This window comes from Myotis yumanensis, unplaced genomic scaffold (genome assembly GCF_028538775.1).
Source record: "Myotis yumanensis isolate MYYU_CA2020_CCGP unplaced genomic scaffold, mMyoYum1.0.hap1 SCAF_18, whole genome shotgun sequence".
NCBI classification, from domain to species: domain Eukaryota; kingdom Metazoa; phylum Chordata; class Mammalia; order Chiroptera; family Vespertilionidae; genus Myotis; species Myotis yumanensis.
Window position 1 is genome coordinate 34,728,050 of NW_027223769.1, and position 14,637 is coordinate 34,742,686.

Here is a 14,637-nt window from a genome sequence, read left to right on the forward strand (position 1 = left end):
CCGCTCCAGCCCCAGCTGAAGGGCATGCCGGCTCTCTGAATGACAAAACCAAAGGATTGGCTCAGAAAGTGCTCGCTCCAGCTTCCCCTTTGAAGTGAGGCAGCCAGAGTTGTTTCGTGAAAAAAAATAAGTCAAAAGAACAGATTCTTTGAAATCAAATCCCCAGGCCTCTGAAAAGGACCCAGCTCGAGCCGGTACCTCCCTCGGTGTCTCGGTGAGTTTACGGTGAGCCGCCTGAGGCCGGGGGGAACCCTGTCTCCAAGTGCTCCGATTCCACGGGGCGGACTGGACTCACCCCTGGAGGATGAAGGTCCCTCGGTGCCACGGTCTCGGTTTCTCAGGGTAAAAAGGTAAAATCATGGACCAATGTCGAGGGACAAGATTTAGTTCCCCAAACAGGTGAGCTGGGATGACGCTGAAGCTAATAAGCTGCCACAGGATCGTGCCTCTGGGCTCACAGCGTCACCTTGGGGACACAGAAGCCCTGCACCCTCAGCCACCCACTGAGGAGCGAGCACGCGTCCCATTCCCTCTGCAGTACTGCCTGGGCCTTCGGGACTGGGGTGGGAGAAAGCCACTGCTGAGGGACGCCCTCTGCTCAGGGACCACAAGCCCCCAGTGACAATGCCCAATGGGACTTGTGAACGTGCCCAGCCAATCGGCTTCATTATCCAAACAGAGGTACTGACCACCAGAGAAGGGAATGAGGGGTTCAAAGTCCTCCTGAGGGGAGCACAAGGCCAAGTGGTCACCTCTCACTGGGCAGCGACCGACGCAGGAGGGCTGCCGTCCTCCACCCCAGCTGGGCACCTAGACGTCTGCTTGGAAGGCTACCCTTTCCTAAGCCTATTTTCACCTCCAGTGGGACTGCAAGAGAACAGCCCACGAATTAATCCTGGAACTGGAAGGTGGTCTTAGGCCACCTGGACCCCAAGCCACACCTGAGAGAAGAGAGGGAACCCGGAGTGCCCGATAATCACTGATCTCAACTCCCCCAAAGCGAGGCTGCTTTCTCAGTCAAATAAAAATGTGAAAAACGAACCATGACCCCATTATATGAAATATTATATCTAAATAAAAGTAACGGCCAAAGCCTTCATTTTCTTGCTCATGTTGGGTTAATTTTTAATCATTTCAGGTCGACCTGACCCAAATCATAGATGCCTATGGCTACATAAGCCTGTCGTTCTCTGGCTCAAGCACTACTGAAGTCATCTCCTCCCATACAAATAAAAATTTAAACAAATTTTCAAAGGAAAAAAAAGGAAAGAAAATAATGTGAAAAAAAAAATACAAATCAAAGAAATTTATTGGTGTTGACCAAAAATACATAATACGAAAAACAAAACAAAACAAAACAACAGAAACAAAACCAGAAACCCCACCCCGTGGCCCACGCGCTCGGGGTACTGACAGCGTGCGTCCGGAGCCCGCAGAGCCTGCACTTAATTCATGAGGACCTCCATCTGCACCAGCCTGGCGTTGGTGTCCCCGGACGTCCGGTAGGGTATCATCCCAGCAAAGGTAATCAGGGCCCGGGCTTGACTTCGGAGTTGCTGAGAAAGGGAAGACGAGAAAGCCAGTTACCTTGAAGTTGGGGTGCTGTGCCGGGACCACCAGCAGGGTCTATCATTTTCTACCTGCCAGTGCCAGGGGCAGGTTCCGGCGGGGAGGGGGTGTGGTGGACGACAACCACGTTCTTCCGCAAGGTACAGAGTTAGCACAGCCCATCCCAGGGCCCTGCTCCACGCTCTCCTGAGCCAAGGACAGCTGGGTCTGCCAGGCCAGCTGCCTCGCCTGACCGGTGACGAGCTGGGACACAGGCCTGTGCTGTAGACCCTGCTCTGCTGGCCCGCCTCTCCCCTGGCTGGTGCCTGCTGCTTTCCTGGGGAGCAGAGACAATGCAGCCCCAGGTCGGCGCTCTCTCCTCTCCCTCTCCCCTTTCCTTCCTCCCACTCCTTCCTTCCTGACATAAGTGCTTGGCCCTCGTTTCCTTGGCAACAATATTATGGGATTCCATCGATTGTTCCAGGAGGGAAAGATTCTAACTCAGGTGTCTCTAAAAACAGTAGAAAGACAACCGTCACTCTGATTTCTAAGTGACAGATGTATAAGGAATACAGAAACTTTGGAGAACAGCTCCGTGTGGCCCCACAGTGAGATACGTGGGATGCTTATAGCAGCGACAAAGGAAACTGCCGGGAAAGAGAACGGGAGAGTCCAGACACCCCCTGCCCAGTGACTGGACTCTTAAGGAAACACAAGGGTCACTTACTAGGCTCCTCAAGGGCCATCCACGAAGGGAACGGAAGGCAAGTGCTGTAGCTGACACATAAATAAACGGCAAGAACATGTCCTGACTAATGGCCAAGCAAAAGAAAACGTTACTTCCTGATGAGAGTACCTGTGAAGCTTTCTTTCAATGCGCACACAAGTGCCCAGCCCTCACGGCTGACTGTAAGCTACTCTGCATGAGCCCAGGGGTGTTCGGGCAAAGGGCCGGGCCCCTGGCTGGGCAGCACTGCACATGGACCATGCGGCCACGGCCTGGGCAGGCAGCGTGTACATCCAAGTCTCTACTCTGTCCGTCTCTACCCCATAAAAAAGAAGAGTGACGGGCAGGAGGAAGATGGGAGGATGGCTTTACTCATGACATGCAAAAACTAAGTGCCTAAATCAAGAGATTAAAACACAGAACGTGTTCCGCCCGCCAGGCCAGCTGCTCCACCTGTGGGCAGGGCCTCCGCTGACCTGGAGGCAGCACCCAGCGCACCGGGAATGTCCGCCTCCGCCCAGGACCCACAGCAGCCTGCACTGGGCTGTTCGTCACACACACAGACGGCTGCCCAGGCCAGCAGCTGCCGTGGTGCACACACGGACGGCCTACAAGTCAGTGCACCTCCCCAGCACTGCTCCCTGCGTGGCCGAAGGTGAAACGCCCACAGAGCTCACGGGGCAGGTCTGTAAGCGACAGAGCCCACAGACACCCTCGGAGGCAGGAGATAGGATTTCCAAAGCTCTAGTTTCTTGACTGTCAAAATCAGGTGTGACTGTTATACACCTTACTGAGTCTCAGCAAACATTAGGTGGAGAAGGTAAGGGAAAGGTAATGTTCAAACACTAACAGTTTTGATGGTGTAATTGGACAAGTCAACTGGACATCACAGGCTGCGTGAGTCCTAGGATTCTATCGGCCTGGGCTCTGCCTGACCCGCAGAACGCTGAGGCCCCACTGCAGCTGAAAGGCACTGGCTCGGGTGTCAGACCGATGGCTCCTCCCTACCCCGAGGGGCCGACAAAAGCAAGTGGCTTCCCGACTCCAGGCCTCGGTTCCCTCTGCTGTGAACTGGGGAGACAGTGCCTGCCCCCATCTTTGGGTCCCTGTGCGGCTCAGATGAGAGCAGAAGCAAGGGCTTGCATCAGGTGATGTGCTGACCAAAAGCGAGGATGGTTTTGATGAAAGTGCTGAGCTGAGACTCACAAAGTAACCTGATATTTTAAAATGAGCTCAGGAAGTTCTTACGGAATCGCTACAAATTAGCCGCCTATTTTGGATTTTTAAAAAGGTGATATTCACAAACTGGGCACAACTTTTTTGTTTGTTTGTCTGTCTGTTTTTAGCTGGAGAAGAACAGCAATCCCATTGAGGTGTGATTTCTTCCTGGAGCCCACGCGGGGATCTTACAGAGTCGTGGTCCTCGATGACTCGCTGGGGCCGGGAAGCCGAGGAGGGACTCGTCCCCTTGAGCCGCTTAAACTGTGTGAACAGGATGTTCATGGTGGCGAGAAGCACTTCTGAGAGGTTGTGCCTGATCTGCAGAGAAACGCAGGAAGTCAGGAGAGGAACCCAGCTGGGGCCAGCAATGGGAGCGGGGCCTCCGGGCAGGCCTGGGCACACACATGCCCACAGCTGCCAGGTGGAGAGCTAGTCACCAAAAGGTAGCCCACGGCACTGAAATGTCAAGTGTGAGGGTGAAGCCCAGGTGGCGCCGCTCAGGTGGGTCCCTCCTGCTGCCTCCTTCATGCCACGGCTCCTGGGCAGGCAGTGAGCCAAAGCAGGCTGAGCACATCTGACCAGCGTGTGAGCGTGGATTGGCCGGCAGTGTGATCACCAAGGAAAGTGTGGATTTGATTGTCAGAGTTGGGACATTCCTGTCTTAGACCCATCAGGCCGTCTCCTCGGACCCTCAGCCCTAGCAGAGCCCTTGGGAGCATCCAGAGAGGCAGGCGCTGGCGCACCACGTCACCCATGCCGCAATGAACGATGCATCCAGAGAAGGCAAGAAACAACAAAGACCAAGTAGCTTGTGTGTGTGGGAAGGGGAGGGGCGGGGATGACAGCAGAAATGAAGGGAAGGCTGTGAGTGGCAAGACCTAAGCTGTGTGGACCACAGCAGGCAACCACCCACCACATGTGCAGACGCTGGCCCTCTTTCTTCCTCTACAACAGAAGCTGTTCTGTAAGAGGGATTTGTTGCTGAGGTCCAGTTCTAAATGGAAACTGTTAGTGACACCCCGGGACAGGCAGCTCTAGAGAAGACGCCTAGCCCGGCTGCACATGGAATGAGGAGAGTTCTGGGCCGCAGCCCAGACCAGGGGAACTGGGGTTTCTGGGCGCAGGGCCCGGGCATGCAGGTTTGTAAAGCTCTCCTAGCAATTCCAGTGCTCGGAGAGCTGAGTGCCCTGGGGCTAGATGGAGGCACTGTGCTAGCAATGCTGCAGAGACAGTGGCGCTGGGGCTCCAAGGCTAATAACTGGTCCACGGCCGCTGCACCTGCTTCTCAAGACAAAACAGGTCCAAGAGGGGACGGGAGGAAGTGGGTAGTGATGCATGTGTTATGCACCCAATGGAGCTACTTAGAGAAGGTCCCAGAGAAGCACCAACACACCTTCTAGAACAAGTGGATAACAGAGAACTACTCCAGACCTCACAGGGTCAACCAGAGACCTGTTTCTCCCAAGAACATGTCTGATCACTGACATGACTGTATTTTCTGAGTCAGAAATTAATCTGATGGAGACACATACTCACAGAAAAACCAGCCCAGGATGTGGGAAGCTGAACTCCTCTCAGAAAACTCAATCTGGGCGGTGACGTACTCAGACTTAGTCACTAGCTACACCGAAATGACAGCTCTCGCGGGAGTGGGAGCAGAAGGGAGGGCTCAGCAAGAGGCCTCACCTCGTCACTGAAGTTCCTGAAGGCGGCCACTCTCTCTTCCACGCTGTCCTGATTCAGGGGCACCAGCTTCAAGCGATCAATGATCTGTTTAAAACAAAAACCCACCAGCCCATATGACACACGCATCACCTTCATTCCAGCTCCTCAAACAGCATCCAGCACGTCCACCAAGGGCTTCTGAGAACACGCCACCCCCTCACATCCAAAGGCTTTGATTCCAACTTGCTGACTAACTTCATTCCTATCCTCATTTCCTGAGGCCATTTTAAAATTCAGATTTCAAATTACTTTGTGAGCTCTGTTTTCAGACTAAAGGGGTAAGGAATAGAAAACAGAAAAAGGAAGCGAAAGCAACACAGAAATCCCCTTGAAATTCCCAGTTGCATATTGTCCTTCCCGTGGCAGGCACACTGGTGACAGTGCCTTAGTTTTCAGTGACTCCCGCGAAGTGTTCTGACTTTTTCAAGGGCGTATATTAACCTGCACTTCAAACACCCCTCCCGACACTCACGTCAAAGGCTCTGTCAATGTGGCCGCTGTGATATTCATCGAAAAAGGTAATCAAATCCAACAGGAGATAGAATGTGGAGTCCACAAACTTATTTGCACTGACCCCCTGAGCCCTGTACCTGAAAGAGAGAGCGAGGGAAGGGGTCAGGGGCATATCATGATTTCCCGTGCAATCTGGAGCTTTAGGACAGCATCTGAGAACCGTCAGAACCTCTTGAACTCTCCTGTATGAGGTGAACTGAGGAGTGGAACATGGTGTTTCTTTTTGAAATGGCCGAGCTTTTGATGGTGGATTTGATATGAATCCTCCTACAAATACTTTGCACGAAGCAATGGTCTCTAGCTTCAGCCACCATCTCTGCACCCACATACCCAGGAAGGATGGGGGGTCCTGGTGGCCAAAAGCCCAGCGGCCATCCCTGGGGACGGTGTGCTAAGTGGAGATTCCTCACTGGCCACAGAACGCCCTCCTGCGCTGCCCCTGGAAAGCACCGCCAGCTCAGTGTTCCCTCGGGCCCTTTGTCGGGAGCATCTGCAGAGGCACAGCGATGACTGCTCAGCCTGGGAGTTACACTCATCAGTCTGACAACTCTGTTAACGCCCGGGGGATGGGGGAAGGTGGCTTCTGAAACCCTGGCCACTACCCTCTAGGAACTGCCCCGTCTGGCCATCACTAGCTTTGCTCCCAAATGCCTTTGAGATGGCTGATAATAGGAGAGTGAATGTAATGCCTAGAATTAAACCTAACGTGCGGGATTAAAATGCTGAGATACCTTTTCATGCCCTTCTTTTTGGGAAAAATGTTAAGTCTGCCAGTACCAAGTGCTGGTGATGGTGTGGGGAACAGGAGCCTGAGGTGCTGTTGGAATGTGAGTCGGGGCTGCTCTGGAACTGCTATTACTAGCAGATTTGGTGGGCCCGGGCCCTGGCCCTGGCACCGGCACCGGCACCGGCACCGGCGTTGGCCTTACCGTTCCGCGATGGAGAGGGCCATGTTCTTCAGCCTCTCCTTGTTGGACTGCGGGGCACTGATCTGGGGCACGACAGGACTCAGCAGTTTGTTCATCAGCTCCAGCACCTTATCAGCATTCTGTTCGATGTTTTAAGTTAAGGAAGGAATCAAATAATCAATAGAAGGCACTAAGTAACCACACAAAACAGGGGACGTTATGGGGTGGTAGGTGGACATGCTCTGAATCTTGATCTGGGGGTGGTTACACCTACAGAACCATCTTCAAGCTGCCCACTTAACATCCGCATTGGTCTACATCTTAATTAGACCTCAATCAAAACATCTTTAAATTAAAAAAAGAGAGAAGTGTAACCCTCTTTTTGTCCACTCTTCTGTTGATGAAAGGAGATAATATCATCTTTTCTAGGCTACACGATCACCAGCAGCCATTGTATGTTCTTAAGTGGAAACCCTTATTCCCGCTCTCGGAACACCTCAGCTGCCATCCTGCTCCCTGCCGCGTGAATCACCGTGTGTCTGCGCTGCCCAGAGGGTAGGCACCAAGGCATTTTCACCAGCAGCTTCGCCATCAAAATGTGACGACACTTATTCAGCTGCCAAGTGAGACTACAGCTCAATGCCTGCAGGACATCCTTACAATACGCCGCTCTTTCTTGGCCAGAAATGTGTCACGGGCAGAAATAATTCTGTAGAGCAGAGTCTCACCCTGACAGGACCACTGATGCCCAAGCACCAGGGAGCGTGCCTCGGCAGGGGGCGAGCAGGACCCCCGCACCCCCCAGTGTCTGTGCATTTAATGCCCCTCGGTGTCAGATCCACTAAGTGCAGGAGGAGGGGGGGCGCACTGTACCTTGGCAAGGTCGTAAAGCTTTGCGGCTTCCTCGAACAGTCCTTTATTTTCGGCCACGGAAGCAACTTTGTTGATAATAGGCTTGGTGTCATTAGTAAACTTATCTATGACTCCAGGCTGACAAGACAGGTGATGGACGGGGAGGAAGAAAGAGATGGGTGCATGGAGCTGTTATTTTAAAGGCAGAAGCAACTGGGATCTGAAAACCACTTTAACTGAAAATGCTTGCCCTGGGCAATACATATATTTCATCGGTTGGGCTCTGGTTGGGCTCTGGCTTTCGTGGAAACATAAGGGCTTGTTAAACATATGAAAGGGACCAAGGAAGCTGCGCATGAAGAGGGAGCACAGAGGAGTCAGCAGTAAGACTCTGTTCCAATCTTCCAAAATGACCCAGAGTGTGGGTAATATCACCAATGATTTTAACTTTGCTGACGAGTAGGCACCATGGGAGGGGAATCAGGAAACTCAGGAAAAATATCGAGTTTTAGATTTCCTTTTAGGACAGACGGCAAAAGGAACGCAGTGCTCAAAATATACACGCAAGGGGTATCAGATTTTTTTTTTAATCACCATCATCACTCAACAGCAACCAGATGGTCAGGAGAGCATGAGAGGCCTTAGGAACCACAGAAAGCCAGGGCAGGTCTCGTGATGTCCGACTGGCCATTCTGATTCTCCATCAGCACTGGACCAAGTCAGCGGACCTGCACCTGCCACCTTAGAGGCAGCACGGATCAGGGAAGAGCAGGAGCTCTGGGGTTCAAATTCCAGCTCCCCTTCTTACTACCTGTGTGATCTTGAGGAAAATAATTAACCTCCCTTGGAAAAGATAGGTAACAATGCCCACCTTGCTGAGTTATTGTGGCAATGAGATTTTTTAAAAATCCCTGTGACACACTCAGCACAGTGCCCGACAATTGTCCTGCTCAGGCGGCATGGCCGTCGCCATCAGCCTGCCACTGGCCTCCCTTCTCAGCTGGACCGTGTGAGCAGTGTGGGCTCATCTTGAGATCTCTGGGTCCTACCCACCATTTTACAGGTGAGAAAAGTGAGTCCCCAGGAGAGGCCACAGGGAGTGTGCTCGAGTGGGGTCAGGACTGGTCTCCAATGCCAGGGCCTCTGTCCCTGCTCCTGAGCCGCCCAATGGGCACGACGGGTCTCAGGGAATCGCTGAGGCTCACGGGAGCAGCTGCAACTCAGGGTCAGTGGGGTGCTGAGCCCTCAGAAGTACCTTGAGAGAGGGCAAGCGTATTTCTAACTTTTCCATCTGGGGAGAGTAGGTGCAACAATCAATCTTTTTTTCTTGCATATTTTCTGAGCAAAGAGTAAGAGTAATGTAGCCTTCTCAGCTCCCAAAGTGGCAGCGTGAACAGACGAGTACTTTCAAGTAATAAAAAGCTACCTAGTCACCAATTTACATATTTTTAGGAGAAACAGAAACGTGTGTAAAATCAAGGTCATCATTTGGGGCCTATCATAGTCATTCTTTGTGTTTTAAACTAAGCAGCTCCACTCATATCTACACCTTTATTCAGTATCTTGAGTCCTAAAGTCTAACTGTGATCTTTGGACAATTATAAATCTCCAACTGCAAACTAGCACATCTCTAGGGGTGTGTCTAACCCACCTTTCTACTCCCATCATTCTCCAGTTTCCCAAGGATCATGTCGAACTGCAGAGACAAAAATGTTTACTCAATTTACTGGACAAGATATACCCATAATCCATAATTCTTTGGGGACATGCGGGGAAGGGAAGAGGGGGGGGTGGGAGAAGGCTTACATTAACTAGGAAACAGTGGGACTGAATCAACATTTTCATTGTCAGAAACCAAAGAAAATTAAAAACCCCTGGGTCTTCTCCATCGGAACCATGCTGAGGGTACCCGGTTAGCGTGAGAACGTGTCTACTGACAGCCACGGGTGGGAGCGGGAAGGAACCACGTACCTCTCGGCTTTCTATCACAAGCTCACTCACACAGCGTAGGAACATGTTTTCTCCTTGACTGTCTTTCTCGTCCCTGAATGGGGGCAAAGGCAATGTGGTTTCTAGTGTGGACTCAAGGTCACAACCAGCTGAAGTGAAGGATCAAGCACAACTTTTACCTGAGGAAGTAAAAGTACTGGAGGGCCTCCCTCGGGTCCGTGGACTCAAACTTCCGGGTGTAGAGCATGAGGAGCCGCACGAAGTTCAGCCGCCGCATGCAGGGGGGGTCGCCAGGCTCGTGGCTGACTGCACCATGGGGGACAGGACTGGTCACAACCACGCTGCCCCTCTGACCCAGGCAGCGACGAAGCGTGGGGGCTGAGTCCAAGGACCCAGCAGCACCTAGTCCTGCAGCCCAGCCAATGTCGCCAGCTCTGGCCAACCCTGTCACCACCCTGTCCTCAACTTCTTCCCCAGCGCAGAGTGGAGATAAGGGGACCCAGACTCATGACTCTAGGACCTGCTTCTTCTGCCATTCCTCCAGGCAACCTGCCGGACTGGCCACTAACCCAGCACTGTGCACGGCACTGTCATCATGGTTGGTGCCATCTGCCCAATCCTTGCTGGCTGGAGGGATGAGTCCACTGCCACCCAATGGGGGAAGGGACGTGGCTATGCGACTGCCAACGAACACTCACGGAGCTGCGCACTCTGTCCCGAGGACTTTAAAAGCAGTTTCAGCTCAAAGAGCACGAGGGCCACGTGGACGGCATGGCAGCGTAGCCGCTCCATGCGGAAGAGAAAGGCGATGGCCGCCTCGAACTGCGCAGTCAGGAACAGCACTTGGAAGTAGAGGAAGGGCTGCTGGTTCACTGTGAAGTGGGACTCGCCTGTGGAGGGGAGACACAGCCCACTCAGAGGGAGTCAGCCTCCACAGCCACCCCACGCAGAAGCCTGTGCTCTTAAAGGACCTCTGGGGGGTGGAGGGGCCCTGGACACAGAGCACCGCCACGTGAACCCAACCTGGTTCCATGACCTTCTCTAGACCTTAGGGATTGTGCTGTGAAACCCAAGCTGCTTGCAGTAGGTGGGAGAGAAACAGAATACAAAAGGGCTGCTGATCTCCTTACCCTGATGAAGTCCCTCAACAAGGAGAGGAATGAAGACTGCAAAGGGGCTTCAGATCACTCAGATTCGCAGTAACTGAATCCAACAACTACTGACCACTAGCTGGAATCTTTTCTTCCAAGATTCTTAAACAATGTGTGTGTGGGGGGCGGGGGCGGACTATTTCTCCCACATTTGTGCTCTGATACAGCCACTGGGAGATCTATGAGAAAGCAATAGGCAAGTCCTCTCTATGCCTCTCCCTGAGCAAATGTCGATCCGAGCCGTTCTAGGAAAACAGCTACTGTACAGACCATAAGTCACAACCCTGCTGAAGGCCACACGGCCTCTACTGCGATTTGAAATCGTTGTGCTGTGCTGTGTTTTGAAGATCTACAGGGTCTGGAGGAGAGAGTTCAGAGGTGAAGGATTTTCCAGAAGAAAGGTAAGTAGTAACCTTGGGTGAACACGGGAAGGAGTTTAGGTTCAGGGTATCTTACCATAGTCTTCCAGCAGCTGTTTCTGGAACTGTGAGAGAGTGAGCCTGTCTTGTGGGGAGCTGGTGCCGTCATCATCGAAACACACTTGGTTCAACTAAACCCCCAAGAGAAACAGGTGTATTGGTATGGAGTATGTCCTGAGCCAGGCGTGCAGCTGCAGCTATAACTGCTCAGGTGCTGTGCTAGTGGCGTGGTTACTGGCTGGGAATTACACAATCAAAAGTGGAGACAGGAAGTCCACTAGCCTGGTCGCCTTATTGGCGTCATACATTAAGCAGGTAAAATCTGCGGGTAGAACTCGAGCAGAGGGAAGGGGCTAAAGCCCCACTTGGGCAAGAAAAGCAGCGCCTGCCTTTAGCCACAGGTAGTCCTCAGTTTTGTCGGCCACTTCGCTCTGGTTGTCGGTGACATCACATCTGCCGATGATACAGTACACGGCCCGCTTGTAGGGGTCGGTGTTGTTCCTGAGGGCCCTGCGGTAATGCAGGCGGAGCTTGTTCTCTGTAGGTGGGGACAATCTACAGACACAAGGGAACAGACAGAAACAGCGTCACTAAGATCCTCAAAGGCATCTGAAAGCGCCCGGTCCCAATGGCGTGACAGTTAGAAAGCCTTCCTTCACCGAGGGTCACAGGCACTGTCCTGCCACCCCCGGCTCCCATCCCTGTAATCTGACTGGTGACCGCCTGCCAGCTTCCTCCACTAGGGGCTTCAGGGCAGGGCAGAAACTCGGGAAGTTAATACTCCTCCCCACTCCCCAGGGCCCTCCAGCAGTGATGGACTAGAGGAAGTCCCTTATCCATGTGGGATCACATCCCAGATAAACACCTGCATGCAAATCCTTGCCTCAGGGTTTCCCTCTGCGGGGAAACTCAAGGACATTAACCCTACTTTACTCTCTGATACAAACAAGACAGGGATTTATGGCTTAAAACAATCTCTGAACATGGCATTATTAACATTGCCAAACAAATTCTTCTACATAATGTCCGTATATTTAAACTAACTTCTAATTCTAGCCTTTGAGCTAGGGAGTGCATGACAACTGACCTAACCAGAAAAGCACTAAGTGCTAATCAGCTAATCATTTTGTAAGCACCCTGCTGTGCCTGGGATTTGCAGAATAAGTCAAATCATGCTCCCACCACAGCCTCTCCCGCACTGGCACAGAAAATTCCTCAAACTCAGACGTATGACCTTCTAGAAATGAGTACCGGAACGGGGCTGGCTCTTCTTCTAAGGTTTTCAACTGTTATTCTCCAGAGACTCCTACTCGCTCTCTACACTTTATTTTTCCTGAGTGGAAACTTATTGTGAGCCATGCAGAGGGAAAAGAGAGCGCTGCTTCTGGACGCGCCATCCCGTCACCGTACCTTCTGTCCTTGCTGTTCATGTATTCCTGGAACCAGGTTTTAAACTCTCCCAGCTGGTGCTGGGCTAGGTTAACCACCTGTGAGGCAGCAAGCAGGTCTCCGCAGCGCATGCAGTAATAAATTAACGCCCACACAGGATGGCCTTCCACCTCTCCATCCTAAAAGAAGAAAGAGGCTCAAATAAACACACAAACAAAAGCCTACCAACAGCTTTGACATGCTGACCCTCAGCTAAGTGTTCTCCTATACTGGGTCCCTTAATACTGACCACCCCATTAGGTGGGCACCATTCATGGCCGCCTCCTCCTCCCTGTTTTACAAACCAAGGAAATGAGGTGTGGCAAAGTGAAGTGTTTGTTCAAGGTGAGCTGACAACTGGCAGTCTGGCTCTGCAGCTTTTCCTCTAAATCACTATGTGCCCACCCGATTCAGAGCCAGCCAGCGGTTTCTCCACGGAACCCCAGTAGCCTGCAGAAATCAGGTAACATGTTCTGTGACAACTTAGGCGTGCACTCCTGCAACCCCCACAAAGAGGGCTAAAGACGTTCCTTGACCAATAAGAGACCATCATTTTCATTCTGAGTTTATAAAACTCCAGAGAGGTGAACCGCAGATCTCTGTCTACCCCTGCAGGACTCTTTCTAAAACCCAGATCTTATCATATCACTTCCCCACCTAAACCCCTTTGAGCTGTTAACATCTGAAATGCTGAGCCTGGCACTCAAGGCCTTCACTAGCCGACGGCAAGCTTGCCATGCCCTAGCACACAGCCAATACTCCAGATACTCTTTCCTGCCTCCATGCATCTGTTCATGCTGTTCCCTCCTTGTGGAATATTCTTTTTCACGCCCCAGGCTGGTGAGCCCCTGTTTATCAAGCACAAGTGTGAACCTCACCTCTATGAAGCCAGCCTCCTGTGTATCCCAACACTCAGTAGCACGTTCACACAGCATGATAAATGATAATTCCCCAACGGGATTGTGAGCTGAGCAGAGGCCACATCCTAAGAACCATATCGAACTCCATTCTTCTAGCAGTCAGAGTCAACAATCTCAGAAGTCATCCCTGACTCTGCCTCCCACACCCAGTTCCAAGTTCTTCAAGTCCTACTGGCTCTACTTTCAAAACACATCTGGGACCCAGGACATCCTATGCGCCCCCCCCCCCCCGCCCCCCGCCCCCACACACACACACACTGAGCTGAGCAAGTGCCATCATCAGCCAGACTCCACTACTAGCCTCCCAAGGCCTCCTAGCTTCTCTCCTCTCCCTTCTGGTCTCTTTTCTACACACCTCATTTTAACGGAAAATTCTGGAGGTATAAATGATCATACAGAGAAAATTGCCAATACCTGAAGTCCAGGCAAAGGAGCTGGCAGTTTAATGTTCAGGAAACTTCGAACCAACTGGTAAGTCCCAGGCACGCCGCCCAGCTGGGCCTGATGCAAATTTCCAAAGACAGTCACGAGGGTATAATTCTTATAACTGGAAAAAATTAAAAGAAAAAACTAAGGAGGTTGAAAACCCATATTACACACATCTGTGTCCATATCCATGGCATTAGATAGACTGTGGACTCTGCAGGGCGGGGCCTGGACGTCCAGCCTGACACAGAAGAGGAAATGGTGCATATTTAATGAAGCGAACCGCATTACCTATGCAGTGGGCAGCAGATCGTTGTAACGATTTCTCATCACTGCAGATACTCAACAGAATCCCTGGAGGAACATAACTGTGGACTTCAAATGCATTAGGGCTAATGTGCAGAATAATAATTGCTGCCGCTCACAGCCTAATGTTCAAGTGAGCTCTTTTTAAACTTTTTCTTTGGAAAAATTTCAACCTACAAAAATTTAAAAGAATAGCACCAGCAAAAATACTTTAAAAGTGAATATAACTGTTCTAAAATATTCTTTTTATCAACAGGTGACAGTGAAACCTTAAAATGAATGCCAGCAGGGAACAATGCCGCCAGAGTGAAAAAGAACATAGTTACAATAATGTGAACAGGAAACTCCCAAAAAGCTCCAAGTGCTGCTAAAGGAATTACTGGGACAAGATAATTCTAAAAAAATAAATGATGATAATAATAATAATAATAAAATAAAGGGGCAGGGGCAATTGCTTACCAGATATAAAACCAAAGAACACAGCCTGGTACCACTGGTGAAGGCAAGCACCAGTGTTAATGGAGGCCAGTGAGTTCAATGTGT

General features: G+C 51.4%; 1 protein-coding gene across 4 annotated transcripts in view; it reads right to left on the minus strand.

Moving 5' to 3' along the window:
• Window positions 1-1,291: 1,291 nt before the first annotated feature.
• Window positions 1,292-14,637, minus strand: part of NUP93 (nucleoporin 93) — an 82,436-nt gene continuing 69,090 nt past the window's right edge. For all 4 annotated transcript variants that reach the window (XM_070397908.1, XM_070397910.1, XM_070397911.1 and 1 more), the window contains 14 exons: window positions 13,777-13,909; window positions 12,425-12,582; window positions 11,404-11,569; window positions 11,052-11,145; window positions 10,143-10,334; window positions 9,624-9,750; window positions 9,466-9,538; window positions 9,146-9,190; window positions 7,516-7,632; window positions 6,664-6,782; window positions 5,694-5,811; window positions 5,183-5,266; window positions 3,686-3,814; window positions 1,292-1,556 (listed from right to left, as the gene is read on the minus strand). In XM_070397908.1, coding sequence (XP_070254009.1) covers window positions 1,446-1,556; window positions 3,686-3,814; window positions 5,183-5,266; window positions 5,694-5,811; window positions 6,664-6,782; window positions 7,516-7,632; window positions 9,146-9,190; window positions 9,466-9,538; window positions 9,624-9,750; window positions 10,143-10,334; window positions 11,052-11,145; window positions 11,404-11,569; window positions 12,425-12,582; window positions 13,777-13,909 — 1,666 coding nt within the window. In that variant the 3' untranslated portion in view covers window positions 1,292-1,445. The remainder of the gene's footprint in view (window positions 1,557-3,685; window positions 3,815-5,182; window positions 5,267-5,693; window positions 5,812-6,663; window positions 6,783-7,515; window positions 7,633-9,145; window positions 9,191-9,465; window positions 9,539-9,623; window positions 9,751-10,142; window positions 10,335-11,051; window positions 11,146-11,403; window positions 11,570-12,424; window positions 12,583-13,776; window positions 13,910-14,637) is intronic.